The sequence below is a fragment of the Aphelocoma coerulescens genome, chromosome 29 (assembly GCF_041296385.1).
Source record: "Aphelocoma coerulescens isolate FSJ_1873_10779 chromosome 29, UR_Acoe_1.0, whole genome shotgun sequence".
NCBI classification, from domain to species: Eukaryota; Metazoa; Chordata; class Aves; order Passeriformes; family Corvidae; genus Aphelocoma; species Aphelocoma coerulescens.
Genome location: NC_091042.1, coordinates 1,453,594 through 1,475,631, shown reverse-complemented (window position 1 = coordinate 1,475,631; position 22,038 = coordinate 1,453,594). Strand labels below are relative to the sequence as shown.

At 67.7% G+C, this 22,038-nt stretch overlaps 3 protein-coding genes across 3 annotated transcripts; 1 reads left to right on the top strand and 2 right to left on the bottom strand.

The window, feature by feature from the left end:
- The first annotated feature begins 3,350 nt into the window (after positions 1–3,350).
- On the top strand, positions 3,351–9,986 carry MARS1 (methionyl-tRNA synthetase 1). Its single transcript, XM_068997663.1, has 21 exons — positions 3,351–3,453; positions 3,591–3,687; positions 3,846–3,924; positions 4,008–4,142; positions 4,660–4,735; positions 4,807–4,961; positions 5,033–5,145; positions 5,221–5,337; positions 5,608–5,811; positions 5,899–6,100; positions 6,289–6,363; positions 6,446–6,616; positions 6,714–6,809; positions 6,903–7,020; positions 7,818–8,031; positions 8,139–8,270; positions 8,353–8,457; positions 8,901–9,084; positions 9,244–9,315; positions 9,504–9,611; positions 9,709–9,986. Exons 1-21 carry the CDS (start codon positions 3,351–3,353, stop codon positions 9,853–9,855), a joined length of 2,703 nt encoding a protein of 900 aa, XP_068853764.1. The 3' UTR covers positions 9,856–9,986.
- DDIT3 (DNA damage inducible transcript 3) lies at positions 9,928–11,160 on the bottom strand. The gene is made up of 4 exons (XM_068997664.1): positions 11,078–11,160; positions 10,834–10,881; positions 10,567–10,718; positions 9,928–10,482 (listed from the first exon to the last, which is right to left on the bottom strand). The coding sequence occupies exons 3-4, from the start codon at positions 10,693–10,695 to the stop codon at positions 10,114–10,116; spliced, it is 498 nt and encodes a 165-aa protein (XP_068853765.1). The 5' UTR covers positions 10,696–10,718; positions 10,834–10,881; positions 11,078–11,160; the 3' UTR covers positions 9,928–10,113.
- Positions 11,161–12,852: 1,692 nt separating this feature from the next.
- Positions 12,853–21,556, bottom strand: DCTN2 (dynactin subunit 2). The gene is made up of 14 exons (XM_068997723.1): positions 21,473–21,556; positions 19,399–19,467; positions 16,476–16,572; positions 16,293–16,354; positions 14,918–15,016; positions 14,650–14,810; positions 14,302–14,449; positions 14,135–14,200; positions 13,999–14,037; positions 13,817–13,894; positions 13,651–13,722; positions 13,464–13,566; positions 13,295–13,386; positions 12,853–13,208 (listed from the first exon to the last, which is right to left on the bottom strand). The coding sequence occupies exons 1-14, from the start codon at positions 21,506–21,508 to the stop codon at positions 13,122–13,124; spliced, it is 1,209 nt and encodes a 402-aa protein (XP_068853824.1). The 5' UTR covers positions 21,509–21,556; the 3' UTR covers positions 12,853–13,121.
- Positions 21,557–22,038: the final 482 nt, after the last annotated feature.

The following is a 22,038-nucleotide window of genomic DNA, read 5'->3' as shown; positions in this document are numbered from 1 at the left end:
GAGGTTATGGGGGGTTTGAGGGTTTAAAAAGGAGTTTAAGGGGGTTCAAAGGGGTTTTTTAGGGGTTTAAGGGGGGTTCAGAGAGGTTCAAAGTGGGGTTTTTAGGGGTTATGTGGGGGCGTTGAGGGGTTTTTTTGGGTTGAAAGGTGTTCAGAGGGGCTTAAGGGGGAGTAAAAGGGGTTCAGCTGGATCTGAGAGGGTTTAAAAAGGGAGTGAAAGGGTTTTTTAGGAGTTCAGAGGGGTTTAAGGGGGTTTGAGAGCATCAGAGGGATTGTTATGGGCATTCGAAGGGGGGGGTTAAAGGGGGGTTTATGAAGGGCTTTAAGGGGGTTCAGAGGGGTTTAAAGGGGCTCAATGGGGTCTAAGGGGCTTTAAAGGGCTTTTTTGGGGGCTCAAAAGGGGGTTTAAGTGAGTTTAAGAGGGGGTTCAGGGCCCTTAGATGGGTCTGAAGGGGTTCAAGGGCGTTTAGGGGGGTTCAAAGGAGGGGTTTGAGGGGTTCTGAAAGGGACTAAAAAGGGAATCCAGAGGGGGGATTTAGGGGGTCCGAGGGTGTTTTTGAGGGGTTCACAGAGGGATTTAATGGTGTTCAGAGGTTTTTTAGGGCTTCAGAGGAGATTTAAAGGTGTCTGGCAGAGTCAAAGGGGTTTAAGGGGGTTCAGAGGGGTTTTTTTTTTGGTGTTTGAGAGGGTTCAAAAGGGGTTTAGAAAGATTTAAAGGGCAATTAAAGGGGCTTAGAAGGGGTTCAGGGGGGTTTGGGGGATTTAAGGGAGTTCAGAGTGGCTTAAAGGGGTTCAAAAGGGGATTTCCCAGGGGGCTAAAGGGGGTTGGGATGGGGAGGGGCCGGTTCCCAATCCAGGGCCTCGGTGACCCCCAACCCCCCCCAGGGGCTCCGTCTGGGGTGAGCCGGGATTCTCCCCCCACGGGGGTGCCCAAATCCCACAGAAATGGGTCCAAATCTGGATTTTTTTGCCATCTGGGGGAGGAGGGGGAGGTGACTCCAAATCCTGCCCCATCCCCCCAGGGCTGGGATCCGCTGGAGCTCCCGTGCTGGTGCTTCCCAAAGCGCAGAATTCCCAGGATTTATCCCGGTTTCACCCAAATCCCGCTGGCCTTGGGGTGGGATCCGGGTGGGTTTGGGACTTTTCCCGTCCATCCCATTGGATCCACGGGATTTCCTGGATCTGGCCCCTCGCTGGTGCTACTGCCCCACCCCCCCCATCCCCCAAAAACCCCGGGGGGTCCCCAAACAGCGACTCTGCCCCCCCCAAAGCGGCTTCAGAACTTTCAGTGTCGTTTTGATTTCCTCCTTTATTTTTTAGTGCCTTTTTAAAATTTCTCTTTTGATTTCTTTGATTTTTTTAATTCCGTTTTTCTTTCCTCTGAAAGTTAATTTTTATTTCCTTTCTAGTTTTGTTTTTATTTCCTTTCTCTGCTTTTTATTGCCCTCTGATTTTTACTTGCACTTCTTTCTCTTCTAATTCCATTTATTTCTCTTTTTATTTCTTTTTAATTTTCCTTTATTTTTTTTCTTTGTCTTTCCTTTTTCTATTCCATTTTTAATTTCATTTTTCAGCTTTTGATTTCCGTTTTAATTCCACATTTAATGCCCCCAAGTGAATCCAAAGCTTCTCCCCACTATTATTCATTTTTCCCGCTTTTCTGCAGTTTCCCGGGACAATGCTGTATTTAAAGAGAATATTTAAGTGGAAAAATAAAAGAAGTGGTTAAACTTGATGGGGAGTTGTGCCTTAAAGGGGGGAAATTCAAAAAACCGCTGAAATCTGGGCTGAAGGTAACAAAATTTGGGTTAAATTAATGAAATTGGGGTTAAATCCGCGGAGATGTGGGTTCGGTGGATGAAGTGTGGGTTAAATTCACAAAGTTTGGGTTCAAATCCCAACCTTCCCCTCGGGTCCCTTCAGACCCCGGGATCGGACTCGGTCCAGAACGGGCTTGGGGTCACCCGGGAGCCCCCCCTGGACCCGCCCGGGCCCTCGGGAGCGGCAGCGGCTCTGGGGGGCCCTGAGGGGGGGCTGGGAGACTCCGTGCGGGGCTGTGCCAGCCCATGGATGCCAGCCCATGGATCCCATGGATGCCAGCCCATGGATGCCAGCCCATGGATGCCAACCCATGGATCCCATGGATGCCAGCCCATGGATCCCATGGATGCCAGCCCATGGATCCCAGCCCATGGATGCCAGCCCATGGATCCCATGGATGCCAGCCCATGGATCCCATGGATCCCAGCCCATGGATGCCAGCCCATGGATCCCATGGACGCCAGCCCATGGATGCCAACCCATGGATGCCATGGATGCCAGCCCATGGATCCCATGGACGCCAGCCCATGGACGCCAGCCCATGGATGCCATGGATCCCAGCCCATGGATCCCATGGACGCCAGCCCATGGACGCCAGCCCATGGATGCCCTGGATCCCAGCCCATGGATCCCATGGATGCCAGCCCATGGATGCCAGCCCATGGATCCCAGCCCATGGATGCCATGGATGCCAGCCCATGGATGCCAGCCCATGGATGCCAGCCCATGGATCCCATGGATGCCAGCCCATGGATGCCAACCCATGAATCCCATGGATGCCAGCCTATGGATGCCAGCCCATGGATCCCATGGATGCCAGCCCATGGATGCCAGCCCATGGATCCCATGGATGCCAGCCCATGGATCCCAGCCCATGGATGCCATGGATGCCAGCCTATGGATGCCAGCCCATGGATCCCAGCCCATGGATGCCAACCCATGGATCCCATGGATGCCAGCCCATGGATGCCAACCCATGGATCCCATGGATGCCAGCCCATGGATGCCAGCCCATGGATCTCAGCCCATCACATGGATCCCATCCCACCCCATCCCATGGATCTCATCCCATCCCACCCCATCCCATCCCATCCCATCCCTCCCCTCCCATCCCCTCCCATCCCATGGATCCCATCCCATCCCATGGATCCCATCCCCTCCCATCCCATCCCATCCCATCCCATCCCATCCCATCCCATCCCATCCCATCCCATCCCATCCCATCCCATCCCATGGATCCCATCCCCTCCCATCCCATCCCATCCCACCCCATCCCATGGATCTCATCCCATCCCACCCCATCCCATGGATCCCATCCCATCCCATCCCCTCCCCTCCCCTCCCCTCCCATCCCCTCCCGCTGGCCCGGCCCGGCCCTGGCAGCCCCGGCAGCCGCGTCCCTGTTGCCACGGCAACCTCACAGCCGCGCTCTCGCGAGACTTGGGGCGTGGCCAACGCCTCTGGCCCCGCCCCCTCCCTCCCCCAGCCCCTCCCGCCGTGCCCCGCGCGCCGGCCCCGCCCCTTTCCGCCATGCGCCTCCGGGTCCCGCCGGGCGCTCCCGCCGCCCTCAAGGTGCTCGCGGCCGCCGCCGCCGCCCCCGCGCCCGTGAGGCCGCACCTGGGCGGCCCCGCAGGTGAGACCGGGGCGGCCACAGCCCCCCGCACCGCCTACCCCCCCGCCCCGCGCCTCCCGGGCCTGACCCCCCCTTCTCCCCGGACCGGCCTCGGGACCCCCCCCCCCGCGCGGGCCTGACCCTCTCCCGCTCCACAGAGCGGCCCCGCGCCCTCCCGAGCCCCCCGCGGGCCCCCGGGCTGGAGCTGGAGCTGGACAACGGCACCGTCCTGTTCTCTCCCAACGCCATCTGCCAGTGAGTGCGGGGGACGTGGGGGATCCCCCAAACCCCGCTCTTCATCCCCCAAACCCTCCCCTCAAACCCGCCAGAACTTCCCCCCCGAACCTCCTCCAACACCCCCTTCTCCCCCGACCCCCCCTCTCATACCCCCGACTCCCCCTAACCCCCCGCAGATATTTTTACCTGTGCCGTGGGCAGGAGCCCACCGACCTCACCACTCAGTGGCTGGAATGGGAGGCCACCGAGCTGCAGGTGCGTGACCCCCCCGGTGCCCGCCGTGCCCCCCCCCCCCCCCGCCCGGTGCCCACCCGCTCTGACCCCCGCTGTGTCCGCAGCCGGCGGTGGCCGCTGCCCTGTACCTGCGGCTGGTGCAGGGTCGGGCGGGCCCGGACGCGGTCGCGGTCCTGCAGCACCTCTTGGCTCACCTGGAGCAGCACCTGGCCCGCAGCGGCACCACGCACCTGGCCGGGGTGAGTGGGGGGTACCTGGGCGGGGGGCTGAGCTCGCTGGTACCTGCCCGACAGGTGTGTCCCCAGCCCTGTCCCCACGCTGTGCCGGGGCTTCCCCGAGGGAGGGCAGGGCACTGCTGACCTGGGAAACGGCCCCCAGTGCCTCCCAGTCCACCCAGTGCCGCCTTGCAGCTCCCAATCCTGGCTTCACCTGGCACTGCCACCACCCAGTGCCCTCCCCAGCGTCCCCGTTTTGCCCCAGTTTGTCTCTGTTCTTCCTACATGGTACTCCCAGTGTCTCCCAGACCAGAACACACTCCCAGTCCCTCCCAGTGTCCCCAGTACTCCCGGTATCGAATCGGGCTGTGGCACAGGTTGCCTGATACTCCCAGTACAGCGCCAGTACTCCCAGTATATTCCAGTGTACCCCCAGTGCTGCTGGCACCCCCAGTACCCAACTCCACTGCAGAGCGCCCAACACCCCCAGTACTCCCCCAGTACAGCCCAGTTCCCCCAGTACGTGCCCGTCTCCCCCCAGGACGCCGCCTCGGTCGCTGACGTGGTGGTGTGGGGCAGCCTATTCCCAGTGCTCCAGGACGAGACCAATGTGCCCAGTAAGAGCCGGTGGGGGGGGCGGGGGGGTCCCTGCGGGGCCGGCGCTCACGGCCGCTGTGTCCCCGCCCAGGTGAGCTGCAGGTGCTGCGCTCCTGGTTCCGGGCCATGTCCCTGTGGGAGCCGTGCCGGGACGCGGCCGCGCTGCTGCCGGAGGCGCTGCGGGAGCTCCGGGACCACCTGGCCCAGCACCCCCCGGCCCAGCTGGGCCCCCGCCACGAGCCCCAGGTGCGGCCCCGGCCCCGGGGGGGAGGTTGGGGGAGCAGGTGGGCGCAGCCCCCCTCACCCGGTCCCCGCAGGACGAGGAGGGTCCCGAGCGGATGCTGACCGACGACGACATCGCGGCCGCCGTGGACATCTGGGCCCGGGGCCCCGCGGCGCTGCCCCCGCCCCGGCAGCCACGGACACCTGTGTGAGTGCCCAGGTGATGCCGGGGGGTTTGGGTGGGGGGGGGGGGACGCTGCTCTGACCCCCCCCTCCCCGCCAGGTTACCTGTGGAGGGCGAAAGGAACGTCCTGATCACCAGCGCGCTGCCCTACGTCAACAACGTCCCTCACCTGGGCAACATCATCGGCTGCGTGCTCAGCGCCGACACCTTCGCCAGGTGAGGCTGCAGGGAGCCTCCCTGGGGCTGGGGGGGGGCTGTGCTGGCTGCACAGGTGGGACAGGTGTGGGACACCCCCTGGGGCCCGTGGGTGGCCGAGGAGGGGGTCGGATGATGACGAGGGGGTGACCAGGGGATTGCTGGGGGGGGCTGTTGTGCTGTCCGCGTGTGACAGGTGCCCGTGCCCGGGTGGGACAGGTGTGCCCCTGCAGCTGTGCCAGCTGTCCCCACAGCTGTGCCAGGTGCCCACGCCCAGGTGTGCCCCCGCAGGTACTGCCGGCTGCGGAACTGGAACACGCTGTTCGTGTGTGGCACGGACGAGTACGGCACGGCCACGGAGACGCGGGCGCTGGAGGAGGGGCTGAGCCCGCAGGAGCTCTGTGACCACTACCACGCCGTGCACGCCGACGTCTACGCCTGGTTCCGCATCTCCTTCGACCACTTCGGCCGCACCACCACGCCCCAGCAGACCAGGTGAGCCCCAGCAGGCCAGGTGAGCCCCACCTGCACCGGGGGGGGGGGGGGTACTTGTGGCTAATGTGGCCTCCTGTTCCTGCCCAGGATCGCCCAGGACATCTTCCAGCGGCTGCTGGCGCGGGGGTTCCTGCTGCAGGACACGCTGGAGCAGCTGCGCTGCGAGAGCTGCGGGCGGTACCTGGCCGACCGCTTCGTGGAGGGCACCTGCCCCTTCTGTGGCTACGCCGAGGCCCGCGGGGACCAGTGCGACAAGTGTGGGAAGCTCATCAACGCCGTGGAGCTCAAGGTGGGGCAGCACCCCCTGGGGACCCCCCAGCTCCACCAGTTCACCTCACCTTTGCAGCCCTCCCTAACCCCCCCTGGGCCTTCCTCCTCCGACTTCTGGTAGCGCCCCTTGCCCCACCTTTGGGTCCCCCCCACTCCACCTTTGGGGATCTGCTCCCCCAGCGTTGGGGACCCCCCGTTTTCCCTCAGAATCCCCAGTGCAAGGTCTGCCGTGGTACCCCGGTGGTGACGCCCACCCAGCACCTGTTCCTGGACCTGCCCAAGGTGAGCTGCGCCCCTGGGGGAGGGCTGAGGTGGGGCTGGGGACCCCCAGGTACCCCAGGTGTCCCACCTGTGTCCCCCACAGCTGGAGGGGCGGCTGGAGGCCTGGCTGGAGCGCACCTTGGCCACGGGGGACTGGACGGCCAACGCCCGGCACATCACGCGCACCTGGCTGCGGGACGGGCTCAAGCCGCGCTGCATCACCCGCGACCTCACCTGGGGCACCCCGGTGCCCCTCGACGGCTTCCGTGACAAGGTGGGTCCCCCCCCCGGCCTCAGGTGCTCTGCCTGGGGGGGGCCCTGCTGAGCCCTCCCCGCTCAGGGGTCACCTGCTCAGGTGTCACCTCCCCCAGGTGTTCTACGTGTGGTTCGACGCTCCCATCGGGTACCTGTCCATCACGGCCAACTACACCGACCAGTGGGAGCGGTGGTGGAAGAACCCCCAGCAGGTGGGAGGAGCCGGGTGATGGCGCAGGTGGGGACAGAGCGAGACACTCGGGTGACACTCGGGTGACGTCTCCGCCTGTCCCGTTCCCTGCCAGGTGGAGCTCTACAACTTCATGGCCAAAGACAACGTCCCCTTCCACAGCGTCATCTTCCCCTCCTCGCTCCTGGGTGCTGACGACAACTACACCCTGGTGAAGCACCTGATCGCCACAGGTACGGGCCAGCTGCGGGGTCCCCGGGTGTGGGGGTCCCCAGGTGTGAGGGGTCCCTGGCTGTGAGTGGTACCCAGCTCTGGGGGGTCCCCGGGTGTGAGGGGTCCCTGGCTGTGAGTGGTACCCAGCTCTGGGGGGTCCCTGGCTGTGAGTGGTACCCAGCTCTGGGGGGTCCCTGGCTGTGAGGGTACCCAGATCTGGGGGGTCCCCGGGTGTGAGGGGTCCCTGGCTGTGAGTGGTACCCAGCTCTGGGGGGTCCCTGGCTGTGAGTGGTACCCAGCTCTGGGGGGTCCCTGGCTGTGAGGGTACCCAGATCTGGGGGGTCCCCGGGTGTGAGGGGTCCCTGGCTGTGAGTGGTACCCAGCTCTGGGGGGTCCCGAGGTGTGGGGGCATCCTTGGCTGTGAGTGGTACCCAGCTCTGGGGGGTCCCCGGGTGTGTGGGGTCCCCAGGCGTGAGGGGTCCTTGGCTGTGAGGGTACCCAGCTCTGGGGGGTCCCTGGCTGTGAGGGTACCCAGATCTGGGGGGTCCCCGGGTGTGAGGGGTCCCTGGCTGTGAGTGGTACCCAGCTCTGGGGGGTCCCCAGGTGTGTGGGGTCCCCAGGTGTGAGGGGTCCTTGGCTGTGAGTGGTACCCAGCTCTGGGGGGGTCCCTGGGTGTGGGGGGTCCCTGGCTGTGAGGGTACCCAGCTCTGGGGGGTCCCCGGGTGTGTGGGGTCCGTGCTGCCCCTGTGCTGTGCCTGGGGCCATTCCCTGCCTGCGAGGGGCCGGCTCCCCACGGTGGGCGCTGCCCTGTCCCCAGAGTACCTGAACTACGAGGACGGGAAGTTCTCCAAGAGCCGGGGCGTGGGCGTGTTCGGGGACATGGCCAAGGACACCGGGATCCCCGCCGACGTCTGGCGCTTCTACCTGCTGTACCTGCGGCCCGAGGGCCAGGACAGCGCCTTCTCCTGGGCTGACCTCCTGCTCAAGAACAACTCAGAGCTGCTCAACAACCTGGGCAACTTCATCAACAGGTGCTGGGACACCTGGGGGGGAGGAGGGCTGGGCCCCAGCTGTGCTCACATCTGTCCCGCATCTGTCTCCCAGGGTTTGCTCACACCTGTCCCTCCCCTGTCCCCAGGGCCGGCATGTTCGTGTGCAAGTTCTTCGCGGGCGCTGTCCCCGCCATGGTGCTCACAGCCGAGGACCAGCGGCTCCTGGCCCGGGTCACCTTGGAGATGCGCCAGTACCACCAGCTGATGGAGAAAGTCCGGTGGGTGCCGGGGGGTCCCAAACCCCAGGGAGGGGGGCAGAGCCTGCCCTGCAGGTGCTGAGCCCCACCTGTGCCCCCTCAGCATCCGCGACGCGCTCAGGTGCGTGCTCAGCATCTCCCGCCACGGCAACCAGTACATCCAGGTGAACGAGCCCTGGAAGCGCATCAAGGGCGACGAGAGGGACAGGTGGGGACGGAGGGGGCACAGAGGGGGCACGGGGGGACAGGGAGGGGGCACTGATGGGGATGGGGGTGGCACAGCCATGAGCTGAGGGGGTAGAGGGTGGCATGGAGGGGTCCCCACTCCTGGGTCTTACCGAGGGGGGGCTGGCACTGCTGGGGGTCAGAGGGAAGGGATGGAGCAAGGCCAGGAGCTGGGGGGGGGGAGGACAGAGAGGCCCCTGTCCACAGGCACTGGTAGTGGGGGGGGCACAGGGGTGTCACTGATGGCCCCGCCCACAGGCACTGACCAGCTGAGGGTGGGGTACAGGGGTCACAGAGGGCACTGAGGTGTCCCCCTGCACCAGGCAGCGCCCAAGCACACCACGGCAGCGAAGGTGGCACAGGGACACGGGGTCACTGACCAGGGAGGGGGTCGCAGAGGTGTCACTGAGCGTGTCCCCACCCCAGGCAGCGCGCAGGGACGGTGACCGGCGTGGCGGTGAACGTGGCGGCCGCTCTGGCCGCGCTGCTCCAGCCCTTCGTGCCCGGGGTCAGCGCCGCCATCCAGGGCCAGCTCCGCATCCCCCCGGAGCGCTGCGGCCTCGGGCCCGGCCTCACCTGCACCCTGCCCGCCGGACACCGCGTGGGCACGGTACGGCCAGGGGTGGGCAAGGGCAGCCTGTGCCCCCAGTGCTGTACCCTCAGGATGGGGAGGGCAGGCCCTGACCCCCGGTGCTGGGGGCAGTGGGGTGTGCTGGGGGGGCAGGTGCTGACCCCACAGGTGTGACCCCTCTGTCCCTGCCGGCGCCAGGTGAGCCCCCTGTTCCAGAAGCTGGAGCCCGAGCAGGTGGAAGCTCTGCGCCAGCGCTTCGGGGGAGGGCAGGTGAGTGGGGGCTGAGGTGCCCTCCCACCTTGGACACCTGCAGCCCCCCCCCTCTGTCCTTCCCTCCTCATTCCCAGCCCAAAGGTGCTGCTGTAGAGCCCCAGGTAACTCCTGGTGCTGCCCCAGGTGAGCTGCACCTGTCCCGAACAGGAGCGGGGGGGGCTTATCCCCATCTCTTCCTCTTCCAGGCCAAACAGACCCCCCCAGCCTCAGCCCCACCTCCAGCCCCCAACACTTCTGCAGCTCCAGGTGACCCCAAAGTGATCCAGGAGCTGACAGAGCAAGTGGCCAAGCAGGTGAGGGGAGACAGGGCATGGGACACAGGCTCTGTCAGGCCTTTAACCCCCCGCAAAGCCTCATCACACCTCCAAATCCTTCCCCCCACCTGTCCAGGGCAACCTGGTGAGGCAGCTGAAAGCGGCTCAGGTGGAAAAGGCCCAGGTGGACGCCCAGGTGGCCAAACTGCTGGAGCTGAAGCAGCAGCTGGCGCTGGCCGAAGGCCGGAGCCCCGAAATCCCCAAGGGCAAGCGGAAGAAGTAGCCCCAGTAACCAGACTGGGACATTCTGCAGAGTGGCCCCAGTGCCTCCAGTGACCACACCGGGCCGTGCTGGTTGTGGTTAGATGTGTGTAATAAATGACAAGAGCTGTACAACAGCGTGGAGAAGCTGCATCCACTTGTCTGTCCGCAATGTCCGTCTGTCCAAAGGGCTGCCCCCACCAGTCCGTGGGGCAGCAGAGTCCTTGTCCCCGGCTGTGGGGCAGCGCTGACACCTTCGGTCCGTGTCCCGGGGCTGCCCCTACACCCGGCGCAGGTTGACGATGCGGTCGATGAGCGCGGCGCGGGTGCGCTGCACCTCGGCGCTGAGCCGCTGGATCTCCGCGCGGAGCCGCTCGTTGTGCGCCGTCAGCTCCCGCACCCGCCGCTCCCCGTCCCGCTGCCGCCGCTCCCCGTCCCGCTCCCGCGGAGCCCCGGGGCCGCCGCGCCGCTTCCTCCGCGCCCCCCGCGCCTCCTCCTCCTCCTCGGCGGGGCCTGGGAGGGCACTGGAGCTCCCACCGGGGGCCGCGCCCGGGGCTTCCGCTGGTGCCGCGCCCTCCGGCCCCAGCAGCTCCAGCAGCTCCTCGGCCAGAGCCGCGTCCAGCCCGCAGCCCCCCGGGCCCGGGTCCACCTGCGGAGAGAGCGGGGGCCAGGAACGGTGATGGATGGGGGACCCCGCCCCGCGCCCCCCGGGCCCCGCCAGCCCCGCGCTCACCTGCTCAGCCCCCCAGGTGGGGGCGGTTCCGGGGGGCTCCGCCGCCAGCACCTCCTGCAGGTCCTGGTACCACCCCTCCAGCTCCCAGCCGGGGGGGCCGCCCGGCCCCCACAGCCCTTCGGCCGCCATTGTCACCTCGGGCCCGGCACGGGCTGGGGGAGGCAGAAAGGAACGGGAACGGAGGGAGGGGGTGGCCGGGACCTCCGGTGCCCGAGCCGGCCCCGGGACCCGAAGGGTGTGTGCGTACGGCGGGGGATGCCCCCTTACCTGCTCTCAGGTGTGGTGGTCGGCGAGGACGCACCTTCTCCTGGATGCCTGGGGAAGGAGGGAGGGAGTGGTGTTAGGATCGGTGACCCCACGACCCCGTCCCGCTCCCGGGGTCACCGTCCCGCGGAGGCGGCTGCGGGCGCTCCGGTTTTCCCCCGGGACCAAGCGGACACCCTCCGCCTGCGCCCCCCGCCCCAGCGCCCCTCGGGGCCGGCCCCCGGGTTGCCCCCCGCCCTCCCCGCACCTTTCTGGGTGGTCCCGGCTCCCCCCGGCCCCGCTCCGCTCGCTGCCCCCGCTTCATCCTCGTCCGCATCGTCCCGCGCTGCGCCCCCTCCCCCGCCCCGCGCCGCTTTAAGAGCAGCCTGACGCAACGCTCGCGCCGGCAGCAGCCAATGGGCGTGCGAGAACCGTGACTGGCAGGGGAGCGCCAACCAATGGGAGCGCGCCGGGGGCGGGGCGGACGGCACCGCCCAGCGCGCGGGGGGGCGCGCGGGGGGGGTCACGCGGGGATGATGCAATGGCGGGAAATGGGCCCCGCCCCCCCGCGAGCTCGGGGCCAGGGGGCGGGGCTCGCCCGGGAGGGGGCGGGGCTTGTGGGGAGGGGGCGGGGCCTCGGCGGCACCGGGTCCCGTTCCCCCCCCGGGGTTAACGAGGGGCCGGGGGCGGGGGGGTCTCAGCCTTCCCGGGCACTCTCAGCCCCCCACCCCCACGTCAAGAGCCCATTGCAAGTGGGAGGCGAGGGGGTGGGACTGGGGGAACTGGGAGCACTGGAGCTGGGAGGGCAGGTGGGACTGGGGGAACTGGGGGCACTGGGGGAACTGGAGGTGGGACTGGGGGAACTGGGGGCACTGGGGGAACTGGAGGTGGGACTGGGGGAACTGGGAGCACTGGGGCGAGGGAGTGGGACTGGGGGAACTGGGGGCACTGGAGCTGGGAGGGCAGGTGGAATTGGGGGAACTGGGGGGCACTGGGAGCACTGGAGCAGGGAGGGCAGGTGGGATTGGGGGAACTGGGGCAAGGGGGTGGGACTGGGGGAACTGGGAGCACTGGGGCGAGGGGGTGGGACTGGGGGAACTGGGGGCACTGGGGCGAGGAGGTGGGACTGGGGGAACTGGGAGCACTGGGGCGAGGAGGTGGGACTGGGGGAACTGGGAGCACTGGGGCGAGGGGGTGGGACGGGGAACTGGGGGCACTGGGGCGAGGGGGTGGGACTGGGGGAACTGGGGGCACTGGGGCGAGGGGGTAGGACTGGGGGAACTGGGGGCACTGGAGCTGGGAGGGCAGGTGGAATTGGGGGAACTGGGGGGCACTGGAGCAGGGAGGGCAGGTGGGACTGGGGGAACTGGGGTGAGGGGGTGGGACTGGGGAAACTGGGGGCACTGGGGCGAGGAGGTGGGACTGGGGGAACTGGGAGCACTGGGGCAAGGGGGTGGGACTGGGGGAACTGGGGGCACTGGGGCGAGGAGGTGGGACTGGGGGAACTGGGAGCACTGGGGCTGGGAGGGTGGGACTGGGGGAACTGGGGGCACTGGGGCTGGGAGGGTGGGACTGGGGGAACTGGGAGCACTGGGGCTGGGAGGGTGGGACTGGGGGAACTGGGAGCACTGGGGCTGGGAGGGTGGGACTGGGGGAAGTGGGGTCACTGGAGCTGGGAGGGCAGGTGGAATTGGGGGAACTGGGGGGCACTGGGAGCACTGGAGCTGGGAGGGCAGGTGGGACTGGGGGAACTGGGAAAAGCTGGTGGCACTTGCGGGGGGGAGCTGGTGACATGGGGTGCTCTGGCTGGGTGGGTGGGGGGGCTGCAGAACAGGTGTGGGGGGCCTGGGGGAGCAGGACTGGGGACACACCTGGGCCCCCTCCCCCACACTTTGGGGGTCCAGCTGCCCCCCGTCCCCTCATCCTTATGGGGGTCCTGGCTCCAAGAGGTTCCCCTCGGGTCCATCCCAATCCCAGCACTGCCCACCCCCGGTTTGGGGGGGCCCTGCTCCTGCCCCCCATCAGCGATGCTGACACACACACTGGGAGCTGAGCCGTTTATTGGGGTACAGGGGGGACCAGAGACCCGCACACGGGGATGGAGCAGGGGGACAGGGACAACCCCCCGTGGGGACTGAGGGGGTGCAGAGACCCCTGCGGGGATGGGGACGGAGGATGTGCCGGGGGGGCAGAGCCGGGGTATTTACAAGCAGCAGCTGGGACCGGCGTGGGGGGGTCACGGGGCCCAGGGGGTCGCTGGGGGGGCCTGGGGAAGTCCTCAGGGGAAACCCAGGGTGTGGCTTGGGGTCTTGTCACTTCTGCAGCCGCTTGATGCGGGCATCGATGTCGGCGAAGTTGTCCTCGACGATGGCCAGGTTGTCCTTCATCGTCTTCTGCACCTGGGGGGGGGCAGCAGGAGGGGATGGGGTGATGGGGGGGACAGGTGGACACCCCGGGGCCGGGGGTGGGGGCCGGGGGGACCCACCTCGGCCAACAGCACCGCGTTGTCCTTGAGAGCCCCCGCGATCTCCTGCTGCGTCGTGTCCAGGTGCACCAGCACCTGCCCGAACTGGGTGGCTGGAGGGGGACACACCTGAGTGCTGGGGAGGGCAGTGACCCTCGCCCGGTGTCCCCGAGCCCCCCCCGGCCCTCACCTTGCTCGTGCAGGTCCCGCAGGGTCACCAGGCGCTGCACCACGTCGGGCAGGGCACTGGCCACAGCGTCCCAGCTCTGCAGCGTCTCATACAGCTGGTGGATCTGAGGGGCAGCAATTGGGGGGTCAGCGCAGCCTGGGGGGGCTCTCTGGATCCCCCCGTGGCCTCTGGGCCCCACAGCCCATACCTTGCTCTGGGTGTCGGCGTCCTGCACCGTGGCCTTGTGCTTGGCGATCTCGTTCACCTTCCCCAGGACGCTCTGGTGTGGGGGGAGAAAGAGACCCCAAATCCAGCAGTGCCCCCCAGTCCAGCAGTGCCCCCCAATTGCAGCAGTGCCCCCCAGCCCCCCTCACCTGCAGCCGAGCCTCCACCTGGTCCAGCACAGCCACATCCAGAACGTTCACCTTGGCCTGCAGCACCTGCACTGTGTCCTGGGGTGGGGGGGGCAAGTGAGGGGGGGTACAGCAGCCCCCCAAAGTGCTGGGGGCAAAGGGGGGGGACAGGGCTCCCCCCAGTTTCCCCGTGCCTGACTCACCATGAGGCTGGAGCCCTTCAGCCCCACCAGCAGTGGGTTCTGTGGGGGAAAACGGCGTCAGTGGGGCAGGAGGGGGCAGATAAAGGATGGGGGTAGCAGAGGGAGGCAGGGCGGCCCCCCTCACCTGGGCACCCACCTGGCTGTCGGGCTCACACCTCACGGCCGCCTCCAGCTGCGCCAGACGCTTCTCCAGCTCCGACACCTGTGGGGTTTGGGGTGAGGTGCTGGGACTGCAGTGCGGGGCCAGGTCCCAGGTGCGGTGTCCCCCCCGCCCCCCGTGGGGCCAGCAGCCCCCCCGCTCACCTTGGCAGACTGGGCAAACTGGTCCTGCTCTGGCCTCCAGTAGAGCTCGAAGGTGACAGCATCGCCGGCGGGGGCGGGGGCCCGGGCGGGGCCCTTCCCCGGTGTCGCTTTGCTGCACTTGGCCACCTCCAGCTGCTGCAGCAGCCGCCTGGGGACAGGCAGGAGGGGACAAGGTGGGCACGGGGGCAAAGGGAGGGGCATAAGGACAAAGTGGGCAAGGGACAACGTGGGCATGGGGGCAAAGGGGGCACAAGGACAAAGCAGGCAGAGGACAAGGTGGGCAGGGTCCCTGTCCCAGCCCCACGGGGACGCTGCCATGCCCCCCCCAGGGTCCCGTCCCCCACTCACTTGGCCAGGGCACCCTCGGGGTCAGCAAAGTCAATGGCGGCACCAGGGCCCAGCACCTTCTCCAGGTGGGAGCTGAGCAGCTGCTGCTTCAGCACCTCCACCTGCCTGGCCAGGGCCATGGGTGTGAGCTCCTCCTCAGCCCCCGACTCCTTCACCGAGCTCTGAGGGGACACACAGGGGCTGTGTCACCCCCGGGACACACCCTGGGACAGGTGGCTGCTCACCTGTGCCACCCCCAGGCCCTGCCCCAGGACAGGTGGGAGCTCACCTGGATCTGCTCCACGTCCCGGAGCAGCTCCTGCACCTCGTGCTGCAACCGCTGGAATCGCTGCTGCGGCGTCTCCTTGGCACCAAGACCCTCACCCAGCTGCGGGAGAAATGGGTCGGGGGGCTCACAGGGGGCCAGGGGGCTCACACAGGGTCAGGGGAGCTCCTGAGCTGTTGGAGGGGTCATGGTGGGTTCAGGTGTCTCATGGGGTGCTCAGGGATCTCACGGGGAGTCAGGGGTCTCACAGGGCTCAGGGGTCTCAGAGGGGCTCAGGGGTGTCACGGGGGGCTCAGGGGGTTCACAGGTGCTGGCAGCAGAAGGAGCAGGTGAGGCCTGCAGGGACAGCTCGGAGCAGCCTCAGGTGGCACCTAAAGGGAACGTGATGGGGTCAATGGGGTGGGACAGGAGCAGCCCAGGAGGGTCCTGAACCAACAAGGAGAGGGACTGCACTGGAGCTCTTCTTCATCCTCACAGAGCTCCTCATGTTGATACTCAGAGCTCCCCATCTTCATCCTCATGAAGCTCATCTTCATCCACATGGAGCTCTTCATCCTCACCCCCATGAAGCTCCTCACCCCCGTGGATCTCCCCATCTCAGTGCCCACAGAGCTCCTCCTCCTCCTCCTGACCCGGAGCTCTGAAGCCGTGGGGGTGGTTCTGGGGGGTTGTGTGTCCCCCGTGGAATGTGGGGGTTTCCTGGTCTTTGCCCTGAGCTGGGCCAGTGTAGGGGGTGATGGCCTGGCCCGACGGGCCACAGTGACCAGGCTAGGGGCCAGGGGACACAGATGTCACCCCGCTCCGAGCAGGCCAAGAAGGAGCCAGGTGAGCCTCAGTCACCCTCTCCCCTTTCACCCTGGGTGACAGGGACTGCAGCCCACCCTGAGCCCCTGTGAGGGGCCTGAGGGACCACAGGAACCGGGACCGCCCGGGGAACTGGGGTGACAGAACCTCACAGAGGCACTGAGGGGACAGGCAGGGCCCTGCTTGGGGGCACAGACCCCAGGACATGGGGAGGGGGCAGCCAGGGAAGGCCCTGGGGGACACCCAGCCAAACGTGAGCCAGCCAGGATCATCCCGGGACCCCCAGCTCCATCCCCAGCTCCATCCTGGGACCCCCAGCTCCATCCCAGGACTCAGTGACCAGCGCTGTCCTGAGCACCCTCAGGGGTCTGTGCTCGGGACAGGGGCTCCCAGCACGGCAGACTGGGATGGACTGGGGAGAGACCAGCACGGTGCTGGTGGAGCTGGCACATCGCTGCTGTGAGGCACGGCTGGGGGCTGCAGCCGGTGACTCCGGGGGTCCCATGGGACCTGTGGCCCACAGGGATGTCCCCAGCAGTGTGTGGGGAGGAGGGGGTGCCCCTTCCCCGCTCACCATCTCATACTCTCCGGCCTCATAACCCGTCGTCCTTGTCCGGCCGATGCGGTCAGAGAAATCTGGAAGAGGCAGAGCCGGGTGTGACCCAGCAAAGCACGTGGGGCTCAGCCCCCCAGGGGTGCCCTGGCCCATCCCCAGCCTGCCCAGCCCCTCCCGGCCCCCCTGAGCCCCCAGGCTCACCCACACCCTCGGTGCCCAGGCGCTTGTCCCGGAACTTCTCGTAGGCGGCGTTGGGGTTGATGATCAGGTGCTCCACGCTGGTGCTGCTCAGCTCCTCCTGCACACAGAGCCCCCTCAGCCACAGCCACAGCAGCCGGCGCTCCCCGCACTGCCACCGCCCCCAGCACGGACAGGGATGGGGACGAGGGGGCCCCAGGGCTGCCGCCACCCCCAGCACACGGCGTGGGCAGGGACGGGGGGTGGTGGCCCGGTCCTCCCCAGGACGCAGGCGCAGGCCCCCAGCACGGCTCTGCAGGCAGCGGTGGGGCACGTCCCCAAGGGTCCAGGGTGGGGACAGCAGACCCTGGCTTGGCCCAGCATGGTGACATTGGAGCCCTGGTCTGGCCCAGCCCAGCAGGCAGGGACCCCCCAAGGGCCGTGTCGGGACTTGGAACCCCTGGCCTGGCCTGGTCCAGCTCAGGGACCTCCAAGGTTCAGCCTACCCCAAAGAGTGGAACATTCCAGCAGCCCCTGGCCAGGCCCAGGACCCATTGCTGGTCCCTCCAGGGTGACCCCCGGCTCCGTGGGACTGTCACTGTCCCCCAGCTGTGTTCTGGCAGGACACCCTCCTCCCCAGGGTGACCCCCGGCCCCCTGGGGCTGTCACTGTCCCCTGGCTGCCTTTCGGGGTGACCTCCCCCAGAGGGGCAGTGGGGGCCGTAGGCTCCGAGACCCCCAGACCAAGGGGCCGTGCCCTGTGCCAGGCAGGGTGGGCACAGCTGACGTGTCCAGGCTCCCCTCGCCCCCAACTGCCATCAAGGGGGTCCCCAGCTCAGCAGGGCTCTGGGGGGGACCCAAAGGACCCCCCTGCAGCCCCTCTCCAGCCCCTCCCGGCTCTGGCCCCGGTGCTGTCAGGGAGCCCTGGTTCGCTGTGGGGAGTGAGAGCGGCGGGAGCGGCGCTGGCAGCGTTAGGGGGCTGCGGTGGGTGGCAGCGGGTGACAGTGGCTGAGGGACAGTGACAGCAGCCGGGAGACGGGCGCTTACCAGCTCCTGGCGTTTCCCAGAGGTGAGAAAGTCAGAGCAAGGTTAGAGAGGGGAGAGAGAGACAAAATCCGCGTTAGAAGGTCCGGCCCGCGCCCGCCGCCCCCCGAGGGCTGGGGACCCCTGCGGGATGGGCACCCCCGCGGGACAGGGAACCCCACGGGATGGGGACCCCCGAGGGCTGGGGATCCCTGCAGGACGAGGGGCAGTGGGACAGACCCGGGGCAGCCGGGGGTGGGGGCAGCAGGGCCGTGCCCTGCAGGGGAGCAGGATGTGGCCAGAGTTTCGGGGCTCACCCCGTAACTGCCCTCCCCAGCTCTGGCTCTTCCCCGGGGTGGGGGGATGTGAGTGGAGCCAGGGGCTCCCCCACAGGACCCCAACACTCAGTGGGACCCCAGGGCCCCTGGGAGGCCTGGGGGGGCTCTGAATGGGCATGAGCTGCCCCAGCCCAGCAGCCCCCCCAGGCACTGCTGGCAGTGGTGAGGGGGCTCAGCAGGGCCCCCCCCCGTGCCCAGGCAGTGTCCCCAGGGCAGTGAGACACAGCCTGGGGGTCCTGGGGGGTCCTGGGGGGGTCCCAAGGCCAGGGGGGCAGTGTGGGCAGCAGGCAGAGGATGCAGAGGGCAAGGCAGAGCAGGTGGGGGGGCAGCGCAGGGCACCCCAAAACGCCCAGCGCAGTGGGGTACCCCCGAGGGGACAGCGCTGGGACCCCCATGCACATGCAGCGGTGCCCCCCCCATGCACCCCAAAGCAGGGCCACGCTTACTTGTGCAAACTGAGTCCAGGCCAGGTGGGAGCGGGGGGGAAGCGGGGGGAGCCCTGGTCAGTTTGGGGGGCTCCCCAAGGGGGAGGAAGGACCCCTCAACACCCCAGAGCTGGTGAAGGGCTCCCCGAGGCAGGGGGGCCTAAGACCCCCCATCCCTCACCTCCCACCACAGTAGGGGCCACACGTCACCTCACGACTTTGGGTCCACTTTAGGCTCAAACCCTTGTTTCAGTCCATCTCGCTGCTCTGGCTCTCACAGGGGTGGGTCTCTTTGCCCCCCTCAGGATTTGGGGGTGCCTGGTGGGCCCCTGCTCCATGCCAGGGAGCTGTGCCAATCTCCCAGACCCCAAAAACACCAACGGCACCGGGGGTAGAGGGTGGCTGCACCCCCTGCACCCCCAAGGCCTGGCACCCCCTCACTGGCTCGGAGGGTACCGCGTCACCCCTCGTGCTGTGACCCCCATCATCCTCCCCAGCACATCTGGGGGTCACCCCACACCCCTGGGGGTCCTTTGTGCCGTGTGGCCTCAAGGACAGACCCCCGTGTCCCCCCATCCCCGAGGGTCCCTCGTGCCCCTCGAGGACAGAACCCAGAGTCACCCTCCTGGGCCCTGGGGGTCCTTCGGGCCCCTCCTGGACCTCTGTGTCGCTCCACTCTGGGGGTCCCTTGAGCCCCTCGAGGACAGACCCCCCTGTCACCCCACACTGAAGTCCCTGTGCAGCCGCCCCCCAAGAATGGCCTTAGCCCAGGCCTGGGGACCTCCTACTACTCAGAGCAGGTTTAGGGGGTCCCCCTTGTTCCCCTTGGGGTGGGGTCAGGGGACTGGCAGCCCCTTCCTCCTGGGGACATGGACAGCAAGGATGAGGACAGCACCCTGTGTGGGGAAGGCTGTGTCCTGCTGTCCCCTTCCTTCCCCCAAAGCACAGGCAGGATGCCACTGTAGGGGACATTGCCACCATGGGGGGACATTGTCACCGTGGGGGTGATGTGTCACTCTGGGGTGCTGCTGGCTGCGTGGGGGGCAGGAGCCGGTTCCCTGCCACGGTGCCGGTCTGGGGGGGAAGGATGGGCTGGGGGGTCCCGGGGGGGGGTCCCGGGGGTCCGGCCCAGCTGCTGCTTCCCCCACCGGCCGGGCCTTACCGCCTCGAACTCAGCCTGGTCATCCTCGGGCAGGTCACTGGTCTCGTACACGTCGGGCTCGTTCCGGGCCTGTGGCACCAGGGGCTGTGCTGGGACCCCCCCCCGGCCCCGGCTGCCCCCCAGCAGCTCCCTGCCCCCCACACCTCATCCCCCATGGACACCTCCGATGTGCCACATCTCCCTCTGCACATCCCAGTGTCCCCACACCCCTTGCTGACTGCCCCTGCTCCCCCAGCAGCCCCTCGAACACCCCAATGTGCTCCCAACACCCTGACTCCCTGCCCCTGTCCCCTGACCTCCCCCCCTGCTCTGTGTCCCGACTCCCACAGTCACCCCAAACACCCCGGGGTGCTCCCACCCCCCAGGGGTCCGTGTTCCCCCCACAGCCTGGCCCTCACCAGCACCTTCCTCACCCAGAGCTCCCTGGCATCCCAAGCCCCCTCCCCAGCCCCAGCTCCCTCCCATTCCTACAGACATCCCAAATGTTGCCAACCCCCAGACCCTCTTGACCCCTCAGAACCCTCAGCTCACCCCCAGATCTCCTCAGACACCTACAACCCCACAGATGCCCCAAATCCCCCTGGTCCCATACCCCGCCGGTCATCCCAGTCTCAGAACCCACAAATTTATCTGCTCCCCCCATCCCCTCAGCTGCCCTGACCCCCTCGGAGCCCCCTAATGCCCTCGGACCACCTCAGGACCCCTGACCCCACCAATCCCCTCATTCTCCCCCCAGGCCCCTCAATCCCCTCAGATCCCCCCGGGCCTCCCCAAACCCCTTGGACCCCCTCAGTGCCCCCCAGTGCCCACGGATCCCTAAATTCCTGCAGACTTCCCCCGCATCCTCTCCCCATCCTGAGACACCCCCCAGCACCCTCAGATCCCCTTGACCCCCTCTGACTCCTCGGACCCTCTCAGAGCCCCCCTTCTCCGACCTCCCAAACCCCTCCACATCCCGCTGGTCCCTTCACTGTTCCGAGACCCCCCGAGACCCCCGCAGTTCCCTCATTCTCTCCCAGGGCCCTCATCCCGCTTGACTTCCCCGACCCCCTCAGACCCCCTCACATCCCCCGGACCCTCCCGGATCCCCTCAGACCCCCTCACATCCCCCGGACCCTCCCAATCCCTTCAGCACCCCCTCAGATCCCCCGGACCCTCCCGGATCCCCTCACCACCCCCTCAGATCCCCCGGATCCTCCCGATCCCCTCAGCACCCCCTCAGATCCCCCGGATCCTCCCGATCCCCTCAGCACCTCCTCAGATCCCCCGGATCCTCCCGATCCCCTCACCACCCCCTCACATCCCCCTGACCCTCCCGATTCCCTCAGCACCCCCTCAGATCCCCCTGACCCTCCCGGATCCCCTCAGACCCCCTCACATCCCCCTGACCCTCCCGATTCCCTCAGCACCCCCTCAGATCCCCCGGACCCTCCCGATCCCCTCAGCACCCCCTCAGATCCCCCGGACCCTCCCGGATCCCCTCAGACCCCCTCACATCCCCCTGACCCTCCCGATTCCCTCAGCACCCCCTCAGATCCCCCGGACCCTCCCGGATCCCCTCAGCACCCCCTCAGATCCCCCGGACCCTCCCGGATCCCCTCAGACCCCCTCAGATCCCCCGGACCCTCCCGATCCCCTCAGACCCCCTCAGATCCCCCTGACCCTCCCGGATCCCCTCAGACCCCCTCACATCCCCCTGACCCTCCCGATTCCCTCAGCACCCCCTCAGATCCCCCTGAGCCTCCCGATTCCCTCAGCACCCCCTCACATCCCCCGGATCCTCCCGATCCCCTCAGCACCCCCTCAGATCCCCCTGACCCTCCCGGATCCCCTCAGACCCCCTCACATCCCCCGGACCCTCCCGGATCCCCTCAGCACCCCCTCACATCCCCCTGACGCTCCCGGATCCCCTCAGCACCCCCTCAGATCCCCCTGACCCTCCCGATTCCCTCAGCACCCCCTCAGATCCCCCGGACCCTCCCGATCCCCTCACACCCCTCAGTACCCCCAGGCCCCTGATCCCCCCACACCCCCTCAGCCCCCCGCCTCCTCCCCGGCCCGGCCCCGCACTCACGATGCCGGGCAGGTCGGCGTACTTGGGGTCGGCCATGGTGGGGGCCGGTATTGGGGGGGTGTCGGTGTTTGGGGGGGGTCGGTGTTTGGGGGGGGGTCGGTGCTGGGGGGGGTCGGTGCCGGGGGGTCCCGGAATGGCCGCGCAGGGCCGGGGCGGGGCCGATCTCGCGAGAGTGGCGCGGGGCGGCGCGAGAGGGGAGAGCGCAGGGGCGGAGTCTGGGGGCGTGGCCTAGAGGGGCGTGGCCAATGGGGCGTGGTCTGGGGGCGTGGCCTGGGCGGGCAGACGGGGGCGGGGGCGGCACTGGGGGGACAATGGGGTGGGACAGGGGACACCCGGACACGAGGGGGGTCACGGGGGGTAAAGGGGGGCCACCCCGGGGGTGAACACGGCGATGCACACGGCGGGGAAGGGGGAGACAAAGAAGGGGACACGCGGGTGGGGGGGGGCACACGGGGACACGCATGGGGGGCACCCGGGGAGGGCACAGGGCGGGTGAACACGAGGACACCCACGGAGGGACACATGGGGAGCACACGCGGGGACACACGGGGTTCAGGAGTGGGGTC

Excerpts from the sequence above, each read along its gene's own strand:
- DCTN2 (XM_068997723.1), bottom strand. The coding sequence starts at position 21,508 with ATGGCCGACCCCAAGTACGCCGACCTGCCCGGCATC. Across the intron at positions 16,573-19,398 it reads ACCAGGCTGAGTTCGAGGCG|GAGGAGCTGAGCAGCACCAG; the intron begins GTAAGGCCCGGC and ends CTCTGTGTGCAG. Across the intron at positions 13,567-13,650 it reads ACGCCGACACCCAGAGCAAG|ATCCACCAGCTGTATGAGAC; the intron begins GTATGGGCTGTG and ends GCTGCCCCTCAG.
- MARS1 (XM_068997663.1), top strand. The coding sequence starts at position 3,351 with ATGCGCCTCCGGGTCCCGCCGGGCGCTCCCGCCGCCCTCAAGGTGCTC. Across the intron at positions 7,021-7,817 it reads GAAGCACCTGATCGCCACAG|AGTACCTGAACTACGAGGAC; the intron begins GTACGGGCCAGC and ends CCCTGTCCCCAG. Across the intron at positions 9,085-9,243 it reads CCGGACACCGCGTGGGCACG|GTGAGCCCCCTGTTCCAGAA; the intron begins GTACGGCCAGGG and ends TGCCGGCGCCAG.
- DDIT3 (XM_068997664.1), bottom strand. The coding sequence starts at position 10,695 with ATGGCGGCCGAAGGGCTGTGGGGGCCGGGCGGCCCCCCCGGCTGGGAG. Across the intron at positions 10,483-10,566 it reads CCACCTGGGGGGCTGAGCAG|GTGGACCCGGGCCCGGGGGG; the intron begins GTGAGCGCGGGG and ends CTCTCTCCGCAG.